General features: G+C 56.2%; 7 protein-coding genes and 1 pseudogene across 8 annotated transcripts; 3 read left to right on the plus strand and 5 right to left on the minus strand.

Moving 5' to 3' along the window:
- Positions 1 to 1,320: 1,320 nt before the first annotated feature.
- VDBG_04103 (beta-glucanase) lies at positions 1,321 to 2,273 on the plus strand (the record flags this gene model as incomplete). The annotated part of the gene is made up of 2 exons (XM_003006104.1): positions 1,321 to 1,772; positions 1,841 to 2,273. The coding sequence occupies 2 exons, from the start codon at positions 1,321 to 1,323 to the stop codon at positions 2,271 to 2,273; spliced, it is 885 nt and encodes a 294-aa protein (XP_003006150.1).
- A 742-nt stretch (positions 2,274 to 3,015) lies between these two features.
- On the minus strand, positions 3,016 to 3,148 carry VDBG_15085 (annotated as a pseudogene). Its single transcript has one exon. The product of its transcript is annotated as a tRNA-OTHER (tRNA).
- A 1,073-nt stretch (positions 3,149 to 4,221) lies between these two features.
- Positions 4,222 to 6,140, minus strand: VDBG_04104 (anaphase-promoting complex subunit cut9; the record flags this gene model as incomplete). Its single annotated transcript, XM_003006105.1, has 2 exons — positions 4,222 to 6,034; positions 6,091 to 6,140. 2 exons carry the CDS (start codon positions 6,138 to 6,140, stop codon positions 4,222 to 4,224), a joined length of 1,863 nt encoding a protein of 620 aa, XP_003006151.1.
- A 1,461-nt stretch (positions 6,141 to 7,601) lies between these two features.
- Positions 7,602 to 8,842, plus strand: VDBG_04105 (eukaryotic translation initiation factor 4E-4; the record flags this gene model as incomplete). The annotated part of the gene is made up of 3 exons (XM_003006106.1): positions 7,602 to 7,633; positions 7,730 to 8,614; positions 8,677 to 8,842. The coding sequence occupies 3 exons, from the start codon at positions 7,602 to 7,604 to the stop codon at positions 8,840 to 8,842; spliced, it is 1,083 nt and encodes a 360-aa protein (XP_003006152.1).
- Positions 8,843 to 9,687: 845 nt separating this feature from the next.
- On the minus strand, positions 9,688 to 11,337 carry VDBG_04106 (U4/U6.U5 tri-snRNP-associated protein; the record flags this gene model as incomplete). The annotated part of the gene is made up of 1 exon (XM_003006107.1): positions 9,688 to 11,337. One exon carries the CDS (start codon positions 11,335 to 11,337, stop codon positions 9,688 to 9,690), a length of 1,650 nt encoding a protein of 549 aa, XP_003006153.1.
- A 372-nt stretch (positions 11,338 to 11,709) lies between these two features.
- VDBG_04107 (U3 small nucleolar RNA-associated protein) lies at positions 11,710 to 14,534 on the minus strand (the record flags this gene model as incomplete). Its single annotated transcript, XM_003006108.1, has 3 exons — positions 11,710 to 14,225; positions 14,277 to 14,304; positions 14,358 to 14,534. 3 exons carry the CDS (start codon positions 14,532 to 14,534, stop codon positions 11,710 to 11,712), a joined length of 2,721 nt encoding a protein of 906 aa, XP_003006154.1.
- A 182-nt stretch (positions 14,535 to 14,716) lies between these two features.
- Positions 14,717 to 16,649, plus strand: VDBG_04108 (conserved hypothetical protein; the record flags this gene model as incomplete). The annotated part of the gene is made up of 2 exons (XM_003006109.1): positions 14,717 to 14,868; positions 14,924 to 16,649. The coding sequence occupies 2 exons, from the start codon at positions 14,833 to 14,835 to the stop codon at positions 16,505 to 16,507; spliced, it is 1,620 nt and encodes a 539-aa protein (XP_003006155.1).
- A 219-nt stretch (positions 16,650 to 16,868) lies between these two features.
- VDBG_04109 (conserved hypothetical protein) lies at positions 16,869 to 17,030 on the minus strand (the record flags this gene model as incomplete). The annotated part of the gene is made up of 2 exons (XM_003006110.1): positions 16,869 to 16,884; positions 16,924 to 17,030. The coding sequence occupies 2 exons, from the start codon at positions 17,028 to 17,030 to the stop codon at positions 16,869 to 16,871; spliced, it is 123 nt and encodes a 40-aa protein (XP_003006156.1).
- Between the last annotated feature and the right edge of the window lie 96 nt (positions 17,031 to 17,126).

A 17,126-nucleotide genomic window follows, 5' to 3' on the forward strand; every position in this document is an offset into this window, starting at 1 on the left:
GCGGGCATCAAGAGCGCACACCAGAGTCTTCTGCCATGCTTTCGACTTTGCGGAACTCTTCTTCCGCTCGAAGCGCCGTTCTCCCTTCACATGCTTTCCTTTTTTTCCTTTTTTTCAAAACCGCTCGTCTACACCGTTGTTCATGAACTTGCATTTGCAAATGATCGAGTAAAGAAGTCAGGCACCCCTTCACATCAGGTTGATGCATGGGATAGACAACCTCGCCGGCGAAGCGCCGAAGCCCAGGTCGGCATTGCTGCCCCTTCTGGCCAAGTGTCGGCTGTCGAGAATGCTTCACGTGAACCCCGCGCCCGCGGGACCTGGGGAAGAGCACTGGTAGTCAGGCACGCGAATAAGCTTCTACTCCGACCGCCTCTGCAAGCCTCGAGCAGCCACCAGTGCCGGCATAGACGCCGGCCTGGATCGGATCGGATCTGTCTGCTCTGTCTGCCCACGGCATGGCTGTGTCCCCGTAAGGCGCGACTCCAAGGTGCAAAACCGATCAACGCTGCGAAGTGACGACCACTGCGTCCCGAGTCGAATTTTCAGTAAACCGTGTTCGTGGACATGGGTCCATCCGCTCACCGTCTGATCGTACCATACACCGCACACCTGCGACTCAAGATCGATCAGCAGAACGCCCTGGATCCTGGAGTCCCCACGATCTGGCAGCCAGCCTAGCTCCGATCAGGACGCACTCCCGTTTTGCCGCCCGGGGTGTCGACCTTTTCTTCGCGCCTTAGTCACGCGACCATTGGCTCGTCACTTTACTGAACAGACGCGATCCTACCTTGCCCATCATGAGATGCCAGGTCCCGCGGCTTTACTGACAGCCCCTGACATCAATCTGCTGGCGCCAAGCTTGGTGATAGGGTCGCATCCTGGAGAAGGGCCTTTTCTGCCCCTCCGTCTAGATGACCAGTGTCAACTTTTCGGCGGGCCGATGGGTCTCGCGGCGTGATCTCGACTTTCCTACCCCCTTGTCGTCCGGCGCATATTCTCTCAGAGTGTCGTGGGCGGCTCCTCGGCCTCGGGCTAGAGTCATGCCTTCACAGGAGAGGAGCGTTCGGCATCATGAAGACGACTGAGTGCCGACAAGGAGGGCCGTGATCGAGAACTATAAGTACGATCCGGAGTCGTGCTTCATTGCGACTTGATGTTGAGCCCTCAGCAGACAGCCCAGCGAACCAGCCCTCTCCTCCTCGCATCCAGCACGCCTCCTCTTGCTGCGACTCTGTGTATAGAAAGGCACCTTCGTCACTACCGCCATGTAAGTTTGTGCTTCCAACAGCGCACGGCAGCCACAGCTAACCGAACAGCATGGTTTTCGCCCACTTGCTCGCCGCCGCTCTGGCTCTCCCCGCCGTTCGCGCAGCCGTGCCCTCGATTCCCGGATTCTCTCTCACCTGGTCCGACGACTTTGTCGGCACGGCCAACAGCCTGCCCAACCCCTCCAACTGGATCATCGACACAGGCACCGGGTACCCAGGTGGTCCTCCCCAGTGGGGAACCTGGGAGATCCAGTCCTACACCAGCAGCCCCGCCAACCTCAAGCTCAACGGTAACGGCGCTCTGCAGATCACGGCTCTGAAGAACAGTGCTGGGCAGTGGACGTCGGCACGCATCGAGTCACAGCGTTCCGACTTCGTTGCGCGCCCTGGTGGTCGTATGCGCATCCAGGCAAGCCTGAACCTACCCGTCGTCGGGTCGAACGGCATTGGCTATTGGCCTGCCTTCTGGACCCTCGGCCGCGCCTACCGTGGCAACTACCAGTACGTTTTTTTATCCTGCTCTTTGCGCCGCCACCTTTCATCCTATGCCATGAGCTGACAGCAGACAGAAACTGGCCGTCCGTTGGCGAGTTTGATATTATGGAGAACGTAAACGGTATCGACCGCGTCTGGGGCGTGATGCACTGCGGCACCAACCCCGGCGGCCCCTGCCGTGAGACCGACGGCCTCGTCGGCAGCCGGCAGTGCCCCAACAGCCCCTGCCAGGGCAACTACCACACCTACACCCTCGAGGTTGACCGTACGCAGGCCCTCGAGGCTGTGCGGTGGTTCGTTGATGGCATTCTCTTCTGGCAGATCGTCTCGACCGACCTGCCGGCCGATGTGTGGGCGCAGAGCGTGCACAACCCGCACTTTATCCTGCTGAACCTGGCCATCGGCGGAGCCTTCCCTAACAACAACTTCGGCAGCCAGACGCCGCTTGCGAACACCATCTCTGGGGGCACGCTGCAGGCAGAGTACATTGCTGTCTACAACAGCTAGATCGTGGGATGTCTTCATTCAAAACAGGGAAGGGGGAGCGCCAATGCCTGGGACGGTCACTACATGCGCGGGCTTTTCGTTGTACATTCTGGACCTTTTTTTGACCGTACATTTCTTCTCCGTACAATTTATGATCATGAGCTATTCTGTATTCACAACTGTCCACCTGTTCGCGCCTTGGTCGAACGTCGTGATCATGACTTCGACCCGAGGTATGCGACATAAGGTACTGATAGGTTTGTGCCTTGACTGCAGCCCCTTTCTCGAGGAAATGGCTATAGGCTCCCGATTTCCAGATTGCCAGCCTAAGACTTGTTTAGGGTATGCCGCAAAACATGTGTTATCGCAGTTCTCTAACCCCCACCCCCCCCCTTTCTCTCTCACAACGGATCAAGCTATGTGAAGTGCGAAAAGACGTATTCTTATTAATATTCTAGTTGTCTGGTGCCAAGGCTGATATGGACTTGTTGTTGTACTTGCGTTCATCATCAAAGCGATAGCGTATCAAAACATTCCTCTTGAAGACATAATTTATTCAACCTCTAACTACTCAAAAGACACGTACTCAACTGCCCCAATTACCATACAGGCCAGTAGAATTCCATTTGTTTGATGTAATTGAAGCCCGGCGTCGTCACCAAAAGGCGCATATGGCTCGACCATGTCAGAAGCCACCACAAGATCGGCCACGTCAGCACACGACGCCCACAGGAAGCATGGAAGGAGGAAAAAAAGAGAGACTTGGCTGTGGGTGGAATCGAACCACCGACCTCCCGGGGGGAGAAGATAAGGCATGTACGGTTCTAGGTCTGCGGGAGCGGAAAGGGTTTTAGGAGGAAGAAACCCCGGGTGCTCTACCACTGAGCTACACAGCCTTGTTGGGGAAGCTGGGGGTGTAGTTTTCTTATCAAGCATACGGGCAGTCCAGGTATACAGACGGGTTGGCGCGAGTGGCGCCCATTGTAGATGGCGCTGAGGTTTGTCGGGGCTGAAGTAAGCGGCACCGTGAGGGCATCGGCCGAGCATCGTCCAGGGGGTGTGGACCTGATTGAAGTTGCTGCCTTGACTGGAGACTGATTTGGGAAGGAGCGCTTGTACTACTATACCTGGGAAGGAGGTGATAGGAAAATGGGCTCTTCTTCTCTTCGTCCTTCACCCTTCTGTTACCCATCTATACTACAACCTCCCTACATAAGATATCCACCCTTCCCATGATGTATTCTCAATCTCTGATTTTCATGTCCTTAGGAGCTCTATTTATAGTAGAAAAAGTATCATACGATATCTAAATATGTTTATAATATTAGCTCAGTCTACCTATCTTCGATACTTAGAATCTAGGGTAAGAATAGGAGACCCGAGAGACACCATCGTGGAACTAGCGCTAGCAGTAGACTCTCAATATCATATTCCTGAAGTATACCACTTCCTACAATAAAAGTAGCCCTGAGCACCCTAGTAAGAGAATGTACATTATAAGCTCTCCTAATACTCGGTTACCCCGGCGGGCTAAGGAGCAGGATGGCTGCAGCCTGTATCGAGCCTCGTAGTACAGAGCATGGCCGATCACCCTGACGCCCCCGTTAGTGATCTGAGTTTAGATGAGGACTATCGGAGCTACTTAGACGGCACCCTGGATGAGCATTCGCTAGTGGGCGATGATAATCCTAAGTCCGTAGACATCGACCCCGACGAGGAAGATGACCGTCGTGATCTAGAAGCCTAGGGTGCATCTCCAACCCCAGTCTCCCACAGGAAACACAGCTCTGGTGCAAAAAGTGTGAACGATTTAATGATTGTAGCAGCCCAGGCCACCAGCAATGACCATCCCATACCTAGCTATTCTTGAACGTAGCTTATAGATGCTGTCCTGAGCCCGTGTCCGAACCGCCTACGCCAGTACTTCAAACGCTCAATTATGTAAACCGTGCCTCGCGGGGCATCCCAATCAGTCGTCGTCAGTCATCTCCATCATGCTTTCGCCCTTTTCATCCTCGTCCATGAGAGGGCCCCTCGACCGGCCCGCCGCTTTCCCTTTGCCCTTGGCATCACCCTTCCTACGGGGTCGCGCCAGTTTCTCCTTGGCATGCGCCTTGCCCATGTCGAGGTCATTTTCAAACGCATCGAGCTCATCATTATCCGCAACGTCGATATACATGGACTCTTGAAGAGCCTTGTTGAGCAACTCTGTTGCGATGCCGTCTTGAGGGTGGATCGCCAACGCCTCGTGGAGCGGGATGATGGCCCGCTCGGGCTGACCGTTCTCCAGGTAGATCAGTCCCTTGGCGCTCAGTATCGCCGAGTCTTTACCGCCGAGACGCAGGACCTCGTTGAACTCCTGGAGCGCATCATTCCACCTCCGGAGACGACGGTAGGCATGGGCCAGATTCGTGCGAGCAGAAAGCCAAGCGCTGGGGTCGGCATCAATCTCGCCGGCGATCTGTATCGCGCGAAGGAAGAAGCGAACGGCCTCCTCTGGCTTGTCTTGGTGGTACTTGACAACGCCCATCTCATTCAGAAGGAGGGGATCTGTCTTGCAGAGCCCGTATGCAGTCTTGAGGAACTCCTCTGCCAGCGTCATGTTGTTGAGCGCATGGTGTTGCATTCCGAGGAACACTTGCGGAAGATGTGTACCCATGAACAACCTGGCGGCTGTCGAGTAGGCCGATATGGCTTGGTCGTGCTCGCCCTCAGCCGCAAAAGTGTGCGCGAAGCCAATCCAGGCTGGACCAAAGTGCGCATCCATCATGCTCGCCTTGCTGAAGTATCTGCGAGCCTCGGCAATCTTGTCAATAGCAAAATAATACGTGCCCACAGCCAGCCAAGAGCACGGCTCCTCGGGATGGTGGTCGGCCAGGTCATGCGCCACTAAGAAAAGAGCGTTTTTCATCTTTAGCTCGAACAAGCACGCAAGGTGCAGGGGATACAGGCTAAAGTTGTACTTGTCGTCTTGCAGCACAGAATCAGTGATACCGAGAGCCTCCCTGTACCGACATTGCGTGTAAAGAAGATCTGCCTTGGCCAGCAAAAGATCCGGGTTGTCGGCGAGGCGGTAGTGTGTCGATAATGAATCGTAGGCTGTCGTGAAATTGGAGGGGTCGCGGTACTTCGAGAGCCTTGTTGTGTACAGCATCTTCGTAAAGTCGGCAGCCTCCTGCGAGGCAGAGACGTCCCCTGGCACACTGACGGCGTCAAAATCGAGAGTCTCCAGGAACTGCCACTCCTCGTCCGGCGACAGCAAAGAATTGCTCATAAGTTGCTGAAAAGCTTCGAAGCACTGCACGTCGATCTTGACGGCATCCTTGTAGCACTCTTTGGCGCGGTCGAAAGCATTCTGCTTGGCATAGCAGATGCCTCGCAGGTAGCACATGGCCGCCTCATATTTCCGATTCGCCGACTCCTCTTCGGCCGCCTCGTCGCGAGCCATACGGCCGCCTTTAGCAAGAGCCGCATGCCTGCTCTGGAGGCCAGTGTGCTGCACCTTCCGCTTGTTGCTCGCATTCGCAATGAGATGCACGGGGTTTCGATCACCGAGAAGACCAAGCGCTTCGTCGTATCGGGACTGCTTGATAAGACAGTGCGCAGCGAGGTAGCGACAGGAGGTGTTCCGGGTGACGAGGTCTTGTTTCGAGAGGAACGTTTGGGCACGTGTGTAATTGCCAGTCGCAAAATGAACCTGTGCCAACCAGAATGCGTCTTTATCGTCATCTTGTGGCGCCCGTGTTAGCTTCGTCTCTGGGACCAGTGTGCAATCGTATGCGCTGACTGACTGGTCAGGGCAAGCAGCTTGTCGCCCACGAAGATGGCGGAATCATACTGTGCCTTATTGAGGGCATCCTGGCGCCATTCCCGCAGGAATTTCTCCATGCTCGAAGGGTCAATGGGCGAAACGGTTGCTCAGCGCATCAGGTTCGCTCCGATTGCATCGCAAAGGGGGTGGGGAGGGGGAGCACGAGAGGCGCAGCTGGTGTTGAATTGAGTTGGTGATTTGGGAGGCTGTTTACCGCCTTCTATGTCTGGTGGAGTCGCGACTGGGGCGCGTCGCCAGAGTGGGATGAGGTCAGAAAGACTGAAGCAAGCAGCCAGGAGCCAGGGTGAATGCCAGCCGTAGGCGGGGTTCAGTGAGTGAGGTCATTTCATTGGACGAACTCCAAAATGGGAAGGACGGGTAAGCAGGAAGACTGCGAGCAGCCAGAGTGGGCTGGCACAGATGGTCGCGGCTTCCAAACCACGTGGGTCCAAAACCTCGCCAGTATCGGGGCTTCGTATGTAAAGGGGCATGAAGGGGGTTAAGCGGGGGTGAGGGCGAGGGTCGCACGATCAGGTCCCTCATTCTCATTAGTGTTCAAGGCCAGTCGGATGACAATAGGTTTTTCGCCTCGAGGATGAACCCACCACCTACCTACACACATTTTAGTGTCCTGCATATCATCAAGTCGTAGTGTTGGTGTCGAGCAAGGCAGCAGTACCATCTGCTCACTGATATTGCAGGCAATGAGATGACATGAAGCCTTTTATTATAACAAGAAAAGGTCACAAGGCAAGGAACCAGAAGGGTAGAGAAAACGATTGTGAAGTCATCGTCAGACTGTAGCGGTTGCCATTCTTTGCTCAGCTGCCTACCTACCTGATAGCCATGCCATGTCCCCCCTCTCCCCCCTCCCCTTCTGGGCGGACTGCAAACGCCCTATAATGATGCCCCGTAGCTCGGGTGGAAACTTGCCCAAGCTAGTGACCAAAGGGATCATTCTTCGCGCTGTACTATGACTTTATCCGAGCACCCCCGGTGCTCGTGCGTTTTTCGTCAAGCACTGGAGGAAGTTTCTTTGCTTTGACAACTGGAAGTGAACCCGAACCTCGAAGCAACTCGCTCGTACCTGCCTCTGTCCGACCTTACACCTTTGTGCATACTCTCCTCTAACCAAAGAAATCCTCGCCATACCTAATCCCAAGTCCAACCGCAACCCGCTATCACCCAGTCGCCCACCTCGCCCTCACCTCGCCAAACCAGACAACGTCGCCGCCTGCGCTCAGCGATCCAGATCCATCTTGTTCGATCCCACCCACACCGTGCAGCCCATTCGACCCAACTCCAGGCCTGCCACCACCACCACCACCACCATCCTCAGAAACCCGATCAACACACCTTGAATCGTCATCTCGCCTCCCCGACCTCCACGCGCACACCTCCCCTCTCTCTTCCAACCAGCCACTTTGAACATTGTCGATCGCTTCGTCACGCAAAAGGAGCCGTCCTTCACAATCGAGAAGGAGCCGTCGTCGCAGCCAGGGAATTTCTAACAAGAGAGAAAGTGCAAGACAGTCCTCATGGATAACAACCTATGGACTCGCCGCACTAAGTAAGTCACGTTGCTTCTTCCTCACCACCAACTTGCCGCGACCCATTTGCATCGCTCTCCGTTCTCCCAAGACCCATGCCTAACCACATGCCACAGCTCAGGCAAGCTTTCCCTCTCGACTCCCAGCCATGGCAATTCGACGTCAACGGGCGGCGATTCCGCCCGCAATGGCTCCGGCTCCTTCTCCAAGAGATTCGGCGGCGCCACCTCCTCCCAAGGCAAAAATGATCCCTTCAGTGCGACGGCCGCTACGACGCCCGGCGGCTCCTCTTTAGCTTCCCCCACCACGGGAGCTTCCAATGCCTTCGGTCTAGGCTCTGGGGCTTTTGCGTCCTTCGGTTCTGCGAAAACCCCCAAGACCCCTGGCAACCCTTTCGAGCTTGCCATGGGCAAGGCACCTGCGTCCAAGACCCCCGGTGCCGACGGCAAGGCCCCCTCGATGGCCTCTATCGCCGAGACCGGGTCGTCCGCCAACTTCCGGACCGGCCAGGGCTCTCAGACCAGCTCCGCCCGTGGGTCGTCTGAGGTCGCCCGCCCACAGGCCGGCCTCAAGGTGCACCCTCTGAAATATGAGTGGGTTACCTGGTGCCGGCCGTGTCAGCCCAAGGGTCAGCCGTACGAGGAGTACGCCAAGTCCCTGACTGCCATGGTGCACTGCAAGTCCATCGAGGAGTTTGTCGTCGGCTTCCGCCACCTCAAGCACCCCTCGGAGTTGCCTGTGGGATGGGAGTACCACTTCTTCAAGAGAGGCATCAGGCCTATCTGGGAGGACGAGATCAACCGCAGCGGCGGTAAATGGGTCCTGCGTCTGAAGAAGGGCATTGCCGACCGATACTGGGAGGACACGCGCTTTGCGCTCCTGGGTGAGGCCTTCCAGGATGTCGGCGAGGAGATCTGTGGTGGCGTTGTCAGCATCCGCAACGGTGAGGATGTTATCAGCATTTGGACTCGTTCGACTGGCGGCCGCGTGCTGAAGATTCGGTATGTTCATATGTTGCTCGTGCCCGCTCCACCTCCCATGACGCTAACGCTTCCGGTCACAGTGAAACCTGGAAGAACTACCTCCAGTGCCCGCCCAACACAATCTTCGAGTTCAAGTCTCACGACGAGAGCATCCAGCACCGAGCCGCGATCGAGGAGTCCCGCCGCGAGAAGCACCAGGACAAGCGCAAGCAGGCCCCCGGCGATGAGCAGAAGCAATCTAGTTAGGCACTTCCGGAGCGCGCTTACCTCGCCAACAAGGCCGCTCTCTCCCACAACGCTTTCGAGTCGTTGTTCGACGGCGAATACCATGAATTTCTCGCATGCGACCACACAATTTCCGAATCTCTCACCACCCCTGTACAACACCTTTACCATTAGCTTTCGTCGACCGGGCTGCAGCTTTTACCACTAGGGACTTCTTATGGGCTTATGAATGAGGCGGAAGGGAGGGCCTAGCGACGACGGAGGATTGACTTGACGTATTGTGTCTCGGGCATATTTAGGGGGGTTAGCTTTGGTTGATTTGTTGAGACTCGGTGTACCATACCTATGAGGATGCCCAGCCGACTCGAGCGCGAGGAGCGATGCCTTGTAAGCCCTTGAGGCTGAGGTTTGAAGCTTGAGATGGAACGACGTGCATTGATGTACCCATGAATTCAACTGTTTCCGCCGGACATTGTTTGCGCGGCAATCGAGTAAATTGGTCCTTCACACATTTTCGACAACGTCCAACCACCGTGAATATGACATGGCAGACGCTCACGACACTCTCGGGTGATGCCTATATACCGGATTTGGCATTTCGTCCGATGGCCGTATGAAGCTCGTTGCCTGATTATTGACGATTGAGGGCCAATTGCCTACCACGAAGCCATATTTTACATCACGCACATGTTGGAGGACAACATGTCATATTCCGGTCTCTTCAGTCACGCAACGAAACACCGCTGGTTGTCAGTTCTCCGATTTTACATCCACCTAATTAACATGGTATCAAGTCGCCCGTGCGTCAACCATCTCATAAGACCACTGTAATGGCATGCGACCTTCTAGTACATACGCCTCCGGGCTTAGGCCCTGCCCTTGCCCTTTGGCGTCCTCCTCCGCTCCCAAACCTGGAGGTACGTCTCACCAAGGTAGAGCAGCTCGCTCTGCACCTTGTCGACAAACAGGTCCTGGCATACGACCCACTCGTCGCGGCCCTTGTCCTTGAGCTGGACCTTCCACGTCTTGCGCTCCTCGCCGACGGCGTCGGCGACGTCCTCCCGCCGCGCGCGCACGGCCTCGTGGACGACGTTGGCGACGAGGTCGTACCAAATGGGCTCGCCGGGCGGGTGCTCGGCCGGGTTGGGCTCGACGTACGGCGCCATGTCGAGGTTGCGCGCGTCAAAGGTGACAATGGTGGGGTTGCGCTCCGAGACAAACTTGTTCTGGCTGAAGCGCTTGACGTGCATGACGAGATAGGGGGGCAGCGGGTGGAGGAGGCGGTAGCGCTTGCGCTGGGCGAGGTGCTCCTGGGCGTGGCGGCCGTCGTACTTGGCGAGGATCGTCGTCAGGGGCACCTGCGGGATGATGTTGCGGTTGTTCTCGTCCTGGAAGAGCGGCGCCGCGGGGAGGTCGAGGGTGAGGAGGAGGAAGCGGGAGACGGCAACGTGAACGTCGGCGGCGTCCTCGAAGCGGAGCCGGTCGCCGGCGTCGGCGCGCGCCGTGATGGCTTGTGACTCGACCTTGAGCTTGCCCTGGAAGATGCGGTGGATCATGGACGAGCCGGGCTTCGTCTTGGAGCCACCGAGGCCGAGGTGAAGGTTGTTGAGGAACCACGAGAGGAACTCGATGGGGTCAGACTGGTTGGTCAGCGTGAAGCGTTTGTTGGAGTCGAGGGCGATCTGTTGAAGGAGCTCGTGCGGGGATACGTGCGCTTTGAAGGCGCGCGGGTTCCAGATCTTGCGCACGAGAATACTCGTACGCTTGGCGAGCTCGGAGCGCGAGCTGAAGTCCTCGAGGAGAAAGTAGTTGCGTAATGGTACGACGTGCGACAGCGCCTGCAGGATGACGTTGAGGTAGTCGTTTTCCTTGAGGTTGTTCATACCCACAAAGCCCGGGGCGTACTCCTTGCCCGCCAGCGTCCACGCCGGCTGGGCTCTACGATCGAGTTCCATGACCTCCTGCTTCGTATATCGCGGATCCGAGACATACTTGATGTCGTCGAGAGACTTGCTCTTGACTTCGTAGCCCTCAGGCAGGACGTAGACATTTTGCGTCTGCATGTTGATGTAGACGTGGTGATCTTCGTCTAGGGCGTGGAAGTAAGCGTGGGATTTGGGACCACGACCCTGGAAATATCGACCACACACGAGACAGGCGTAGACGTTGATGTTGGATAAGCTGATTGAGCATAACTTTTCAAAGTCAAAGTCCAGCACGTTGCGATCTATTGTGTCGAGGTAGAGGTCATCGTAGCCGCTCGTCGGCGCGGATTGTCGGATCGGGGCCGCAGGTGTGTGTTCCTCAAAGTCGTCGTCCTCGTCCTCTTCTTCCACGCTTTCCCCGCCGTTTGCCTCAGCCTTGTCGGTTGCATCGCCGTTCAATCCGTGTGGTGGTGGTGACCCCTCCGACATGGTCGCGTCGCCAGTCCTCGACCTCTTCGACCTTGGCGAGTCGACTCCTGCAACCTCATCGAGGGCATCGAGTGCCTGTCGCTTGCGGCGAGCTTGTTCCATACTGCGCGGTGATCTCGTCGTTACTGTGGAGAGGCAGGAGGACATGCGCTGTGCTGTTTGCTGGAGTTGTTGTGACAGACGTCGCACGGTCGCAAGGCTCAACTAGGTGGTGAGTGGTGACAGAAACTTTGGGGGTTGATTACACTACGGAGACCCCACTTCTCCTTGTCAACACGCCCGTAGCTCGACGAAGACGAATGCGCTCTCGCTTCTTGCCGGCCCGGCCGTCACAGCATGCCAAAGATTGCATTCGACAGTCTGAGACCGGACGCAGAAAACCACTGGACACACACAATGGCCATGTCACACACAGGATCAAATTCCAAGAGCCTCCTTGTGAGAGGCGCGTTCTATTCATCTACTTGTACACCACTACGCCATGACGACATCCTTCTCGTCACCCACCTCGCGCAAAACCAGATCATCCAGAGCAGGGGCTAGGTTGTCCATCTCCTGCAGGGTATATTCCACCAAATAACTTTCGTCCACAAGCTCATCCATCCTCTTATAATGCCTCTCGGTGTATACCTTGAGCGCATTCAGGACCTCCTTTAGACTCCTCTGGCCGCGCGCACCCTTGACAGACAGGTTGGAGAGCTTCGATGCCGGGTAGCTCTTCACCAGCGTCAACAAGATCCTTTGCGCGACGGGTGCCGTCCTGGCGTTGGTATTCCAGTCGCGCAGCCTCAACAGGAGCAGGAAGATCTGATCGTCGGAAAGCGTCGCCAGCACCTGGTCTACAGCCTTGGAGCCGCACAGGCTGTCCGCGTCCGGCTTGTTTGATGTTACGACAGATGTGAACAGGCTGAGCAGTCGGCCGGGATGGTTGAGCTGAAGCGCCAGGATGATGGCCTCTCGGTAGGAGCCGGCATGGATGTGGTTCTCAAGCTCCTGCTCCTGCTCAATGAGTTGCAGTGCGGCCTTGGTGGCCTCCTCCTGCGTCTCAGAGCTCGTGTCTTTCCAGAAACAGACTGTCGAGTCACCACTGCCAGAGACGATGGCGTTGGTCTCCGGGTGTACCGCCAGAGCCCATACCCTGTCGATGTGATTGTCCAGCGTACACTCCGTCTCTCCCGACTGAGCATCCCACACCTTGACAAGGCCATCACCGGCTGCAGTCGCGAAGAGTATCTGCTTGCGCTTCTTCTCCTCAGGCTTGGGCACGTTGAGCCACGCCACCTTCAGAATACTGTTGGAGTGGCCTTCAAACGTCCTGACGCAGGTGTAGCTCGACAGACTCCACAGCTTGGCCGTCTTGTCACCGCTGCCTGTGAGAATGACGCCCTTGCCGGCCACCGGGCCCTCGTCACCCTGAATGGTGGGCGTGTGTTCAGGCGCAAATTTGACAGACCAGACACCTCGGCGATGGCCCTTGAGAATGCCTTGGACTTCGCCCTCCTTCACCGACCAAATCTTGACCGTCTTGTCTTGTGATGCTGTAGCGAACAAGTGACCATTGGGGTGCACATCAATGGCGTTGATGTCCTTCTCGTGCGCTTTCCTCGTGAACAAGGCCCGCGATCCACCCTTCTTGGTCTGAGGCTGACGAGGGATCTCCCACTTTTTGATCGTCATATCCTGGGAGCCGGTCAGGAGGAAAGGTGGCGGGTGGCTGAGCGGATCCTTGAACTGCGCAGATGACTCGGCGGGGACGGTCTTCGGCAGACCGACGGCACCAACGGACTGGGCGTGGCCAGTGAAGGTGGCGTAGCATGTGAAGGAATTGTTGGCTCGGTCAACACGCCAGAGTCGAGCAGAATTGTCCTTTGCACCAGTCGCGATCCAGTGGCCAGACCAGTCGACGTCCATTGTCAGGACAATATCGTCGTGACCCTTCAGCAGACCAACATCTTGTCCGAAGTATCGCGATCCCTGTGCTTTCCAGTCATGCGCGTCTATGCTCGACTCTGACCCAGCAACTGATACTAGGCGAACCTCCTCGGCGTTGGTGCCAAGTGCCATGATAGAATGATCTGGCAACAGGTAGGTGAGGTCAATGATCTCATCGTGCGTTCCTGAGATCCGTCTGAAAGGTTCCGGCGCAGCATCCGTCGTCGAAGCCTTGGTAGGCGATTGGTAAAGTGCCAAGGTGTGATCAATTTGCACGCAGAGAATGAATGGCAGCTCTGGTCGGTAGATTGCAGCAGTGATGCCCTCCGTCTCGGCCTTAGCAGGCTGGTCCTTGGTCACTTCGCGGCCTGTGTCGGTATCCCAAATCCTCAAGCAGCCATTGGAGCCGGCCGAGTATGTGAGGTTGCCCTCATCAACGAAACCAACTGCTTCGATGAGTTCCAGACAAGGAACGACCTTTCTAATCTTCCAGGATCTCGCATCCCACCAGATAATGGTCTTGTCCCTGGATCCTGTAACGATGGCATCCTGTTCTGGCGAATAATCGAGACCCTGCACATCCGAGACATGGGAGTCTAGGCTTGCGATCGTCTTACGCTTGTGAAGGTCCCAGACCCGGACTTTTCCGTCTTGGCTACCCGAGATCAGGCGGAATTGCGTTGTGCCAACTTTCACTTCCTCCTCCTCTTCCTCATCGCCCTGGCGGGCCTTCTTGCTCTTCTTCACGGTGTCGGTCTCTTTGGCCCGTGCCGCTACTTCGAAGAACTTCAGAGCAGAGACGAGGACACTTGGCCCACGGAATGTGTGAGTGACATATCCTCCAGCAATGTCCCAGACCTTGATGGCGCCGTCAGTGCCGCCAGTCGCAAGCAGGGTGCTTGTTCGGTCGACAGCCAGCACAACGACGGGGGTGCCATGAGGCTTCAGAGATCGGACGAGAGTCGGTGTGATCGAGTCGTCTTCGGCGGACTTCAGGGCGTAAATCTTCATGGAGAGCGATCGAGAGCAGATGATGAGGTGCGACGCATTCGGGGTCACTGTTATTTCAATTAGCGGGCGTCAACCGCACCAGAAGGCAAGTGACGTACAGGTCAATGTCGATATTTGCTCGCCATCCTATTATAGATCGTTAGAAAAGATTTGCAACAGCTGGCAGGGCGACGACATACTCCTTCAATCTGCGCAAGATGCCTGCCGTTGGAGGGGTCAGTTAGGACCGCGTCCTCGCCCAGAGCTGTGGCCAGCACTCGGGCGCCATTGTCCAATGCAACTGAGCCGCCAGTGAAAATAGGCCGTATGACCTTGTCGGCATTAAATGTCGTCTTGTAAGGCTGTCGGTTTGCCATTGCGCCGGTATGCAAGATGTCGCGAAACAATACAGACCAACGCTTTCTCGGCCTGTAGCGGGAGTGCTTTACCTGGAAATTTTTCTCAGGCGGGCTGCAAGTTACTTATCGATAACTCTTCTTATCTTATCTGCGCGACCCAAGATCCGCACCAGGACGTCACAGCGGACTTGCTTGTGATCACAGTCGTTTGCGTTTACAACACTAACCCATCGCCAATCAATTGTCCCTTCAACAGGAGTGGCACCTGAGCTTGCGATCGCGTCTCTGCCACTGCAGTATTGACTGCGCTGTCAGGATGACACGGCTCGGACCTTTGACAGCGCAAGCTTTGGTCAGCGCCCCCCCCTCCCCTTCCAATACCCGTCTTCAACTCTAATGCAGACTAGGGCCGATCGCCGTTCGATGACCTTGTCGAGGGCGAGGTAGACGCTGAAGATGAATCCGGCGAACCTGCTCAGCAATATGACAACCGTGGACGCCCACACAACAGCAGCACAAAGCGAATGAACCGCGACATGATCAGAGCTCACAATGAGGTCATGCAGGTCATTGGGGTGGCCGAGCCAGACAACGTCCCCACTGAGGCGGACCTCGAATCCGTCCGTCGATATGTTGATTACGAAGAAACCATGGGTCATCGCCTTCTTAGGATCGGTCGGACTCTGGAGGTAGGCGGTGTTTGGGGTGTCAACGGCCTTCGCGCGAGGATTTTGCTCTACAAGCGTTACGCCGACATATCTTTCTTTGACCTCTTCCGTTATGAAAGAAGCCAACGTTCCATGTCAAACCTCTTCCTCGCCGGCCTACCTACGTTCCTCGCCGGTCACGCCCTTAAGCTTGGGAGCCATCAATGGGCTCCAGCACGGACTCGAAAACGCTGGCTCAACCCTATATTGTCCTACATCCGAGTGCACTTGCAGCTCTATGTATTCATGCAACGAGCAGACATCATTCCAGCTAGCAAGTGGTTCCCATCATGGACCTACTTTATTCCCGGGTTCCCTTCTTCACCTATCCCTGCTCCAGAGCCTCCGAAGGACCTCACGGCCGCGTCGCTAGTGCAGTATCTTGGAGCCTGGTGTATCAACGCCCTACCATTCGCATCGTTCGTTCTCTGGGGTCGTCTTTGGACAAGAGTGACAACATACATGTGGCAGGAATTTTACGCTCGACTGCCCAACACTGTACATCACAGACGACACCTACCGCCTCCTCCACCACCGCAGGCGGCTCCGCCATCGCCCCCTGTAGTTGACGCACAGCCGCCTCCGCCCCGGCAACCGGTTGACCTACCGCCGCAGAATCGAGCCGAGCTCCTACGCGATATTGACGCACAAGTGGCGAGCGAGAGCACCACACCTCCTGATCCTCCTCCATCCCAGCCTTTGCGGAGACCAAGTGCGTTCTCTACCCGCGGAGACGATTTTGGGAGCGACGATGAGGAAGAAGGCGGCATCAGTGCCACGCTGATCAGTTTCGACGTTGAGGCGACAGACTCGACGGACGCACCACCTGGTCTCTGGTCTGCCGAGCTTCGCCCTAGCGCTGGGCCTGAGGGCTCACCTTATGGCTTAGCCGCGTTGCATCCGACGTACGTGGACACTATGCTCACCCGGTTGCCGGCCTGTCTGGCTTCAGATATTTTCACCGTGATCTCCGCATACGTCATAGTCGCGCCTTATGAAGCCATGGCATTGCGTCTCGTCGCTCGGGCTTATCGTGAACGGATGGGGCTGCCGGTTTTCGACATACACGAGTGGAACATCTTTAGTGGATTGACATGGCGGAGTGTGACCAACTTCGTTGGCCTTGAGTTTGTGCACCTGATCATTGCCGGTGAGTTGTGGGCAATGATCTCCAGTCTCTCTCAACTCTTCCACATGACGGAGGAAGAGTGGAAGGAACTCGAGGAAATGCGCAGAGCCGAGGTGCAGAGGGAACGGGAGGCCGTAGAGAGCACAGAGCCTTGATTGCCAAGCTCGAGAAGTACTATTCATTCAGCATAGGCATGGCGTTATGGGCTTGCAGGCGGTGGCCTCAATTTTCAAGAGGGCCAGGCCGACAATTGGCTTGTTTAGATCATGGATACCCAACAAAATGAAACTTGAATTCGACATGACGTGACGCTTGTGCCTCAACGAAGAAATACATCAGATTACCAAGCAGGTCTACTGCCTGCCCTTGCCTTTGCCTTTGCTGGCCTTCTTCGCCTTCAACTCGTCGACATAGTCCCGAATAAGTTCGTGCAAATCGGGGTTCTTGCGCGCAAGCAGCACGACGTCGTCTGCGGTGACGGTAGTCCGGCCGGCGTGCCTGCTGAAACCCTCAAGATCAGTGGCCGTGGCCTCTGCACAACAGCGTCAGCAGGGTATCCCAGGCATCATACCTAGCGGCAAGGGACTTGCCTATTTGTTCCCAGACCATTTCTGTGAGTGCGCCGATGAACTGTGGTGTGGCGTTGCGGTTCTTCTTCATGGATTCCTCGTCGACCATTTGGCCAACAGCGACCAAGGCAGCTTGAGCGCTGAAGAGTGTTACTTTCGAGATCACAAAATCCACTCTAACAGCACTTACCTCGCGAGTATCATC

Source organism: Verticillium alfalfae, genomic scaffold (assembly GCF_000150825.1).
Source record: "Verticillium alfalfae VaMs.102 supercont1.4 genomic scaffold, whole genome shotgun sequence".
Taxonomy (NCBI): Eukaryota; Fungi; Ascomycota; class Sordariomycetes; order Glomerellales; family Plectosphaerellaceae; genus Verticillium; species Verticillium alfalfae.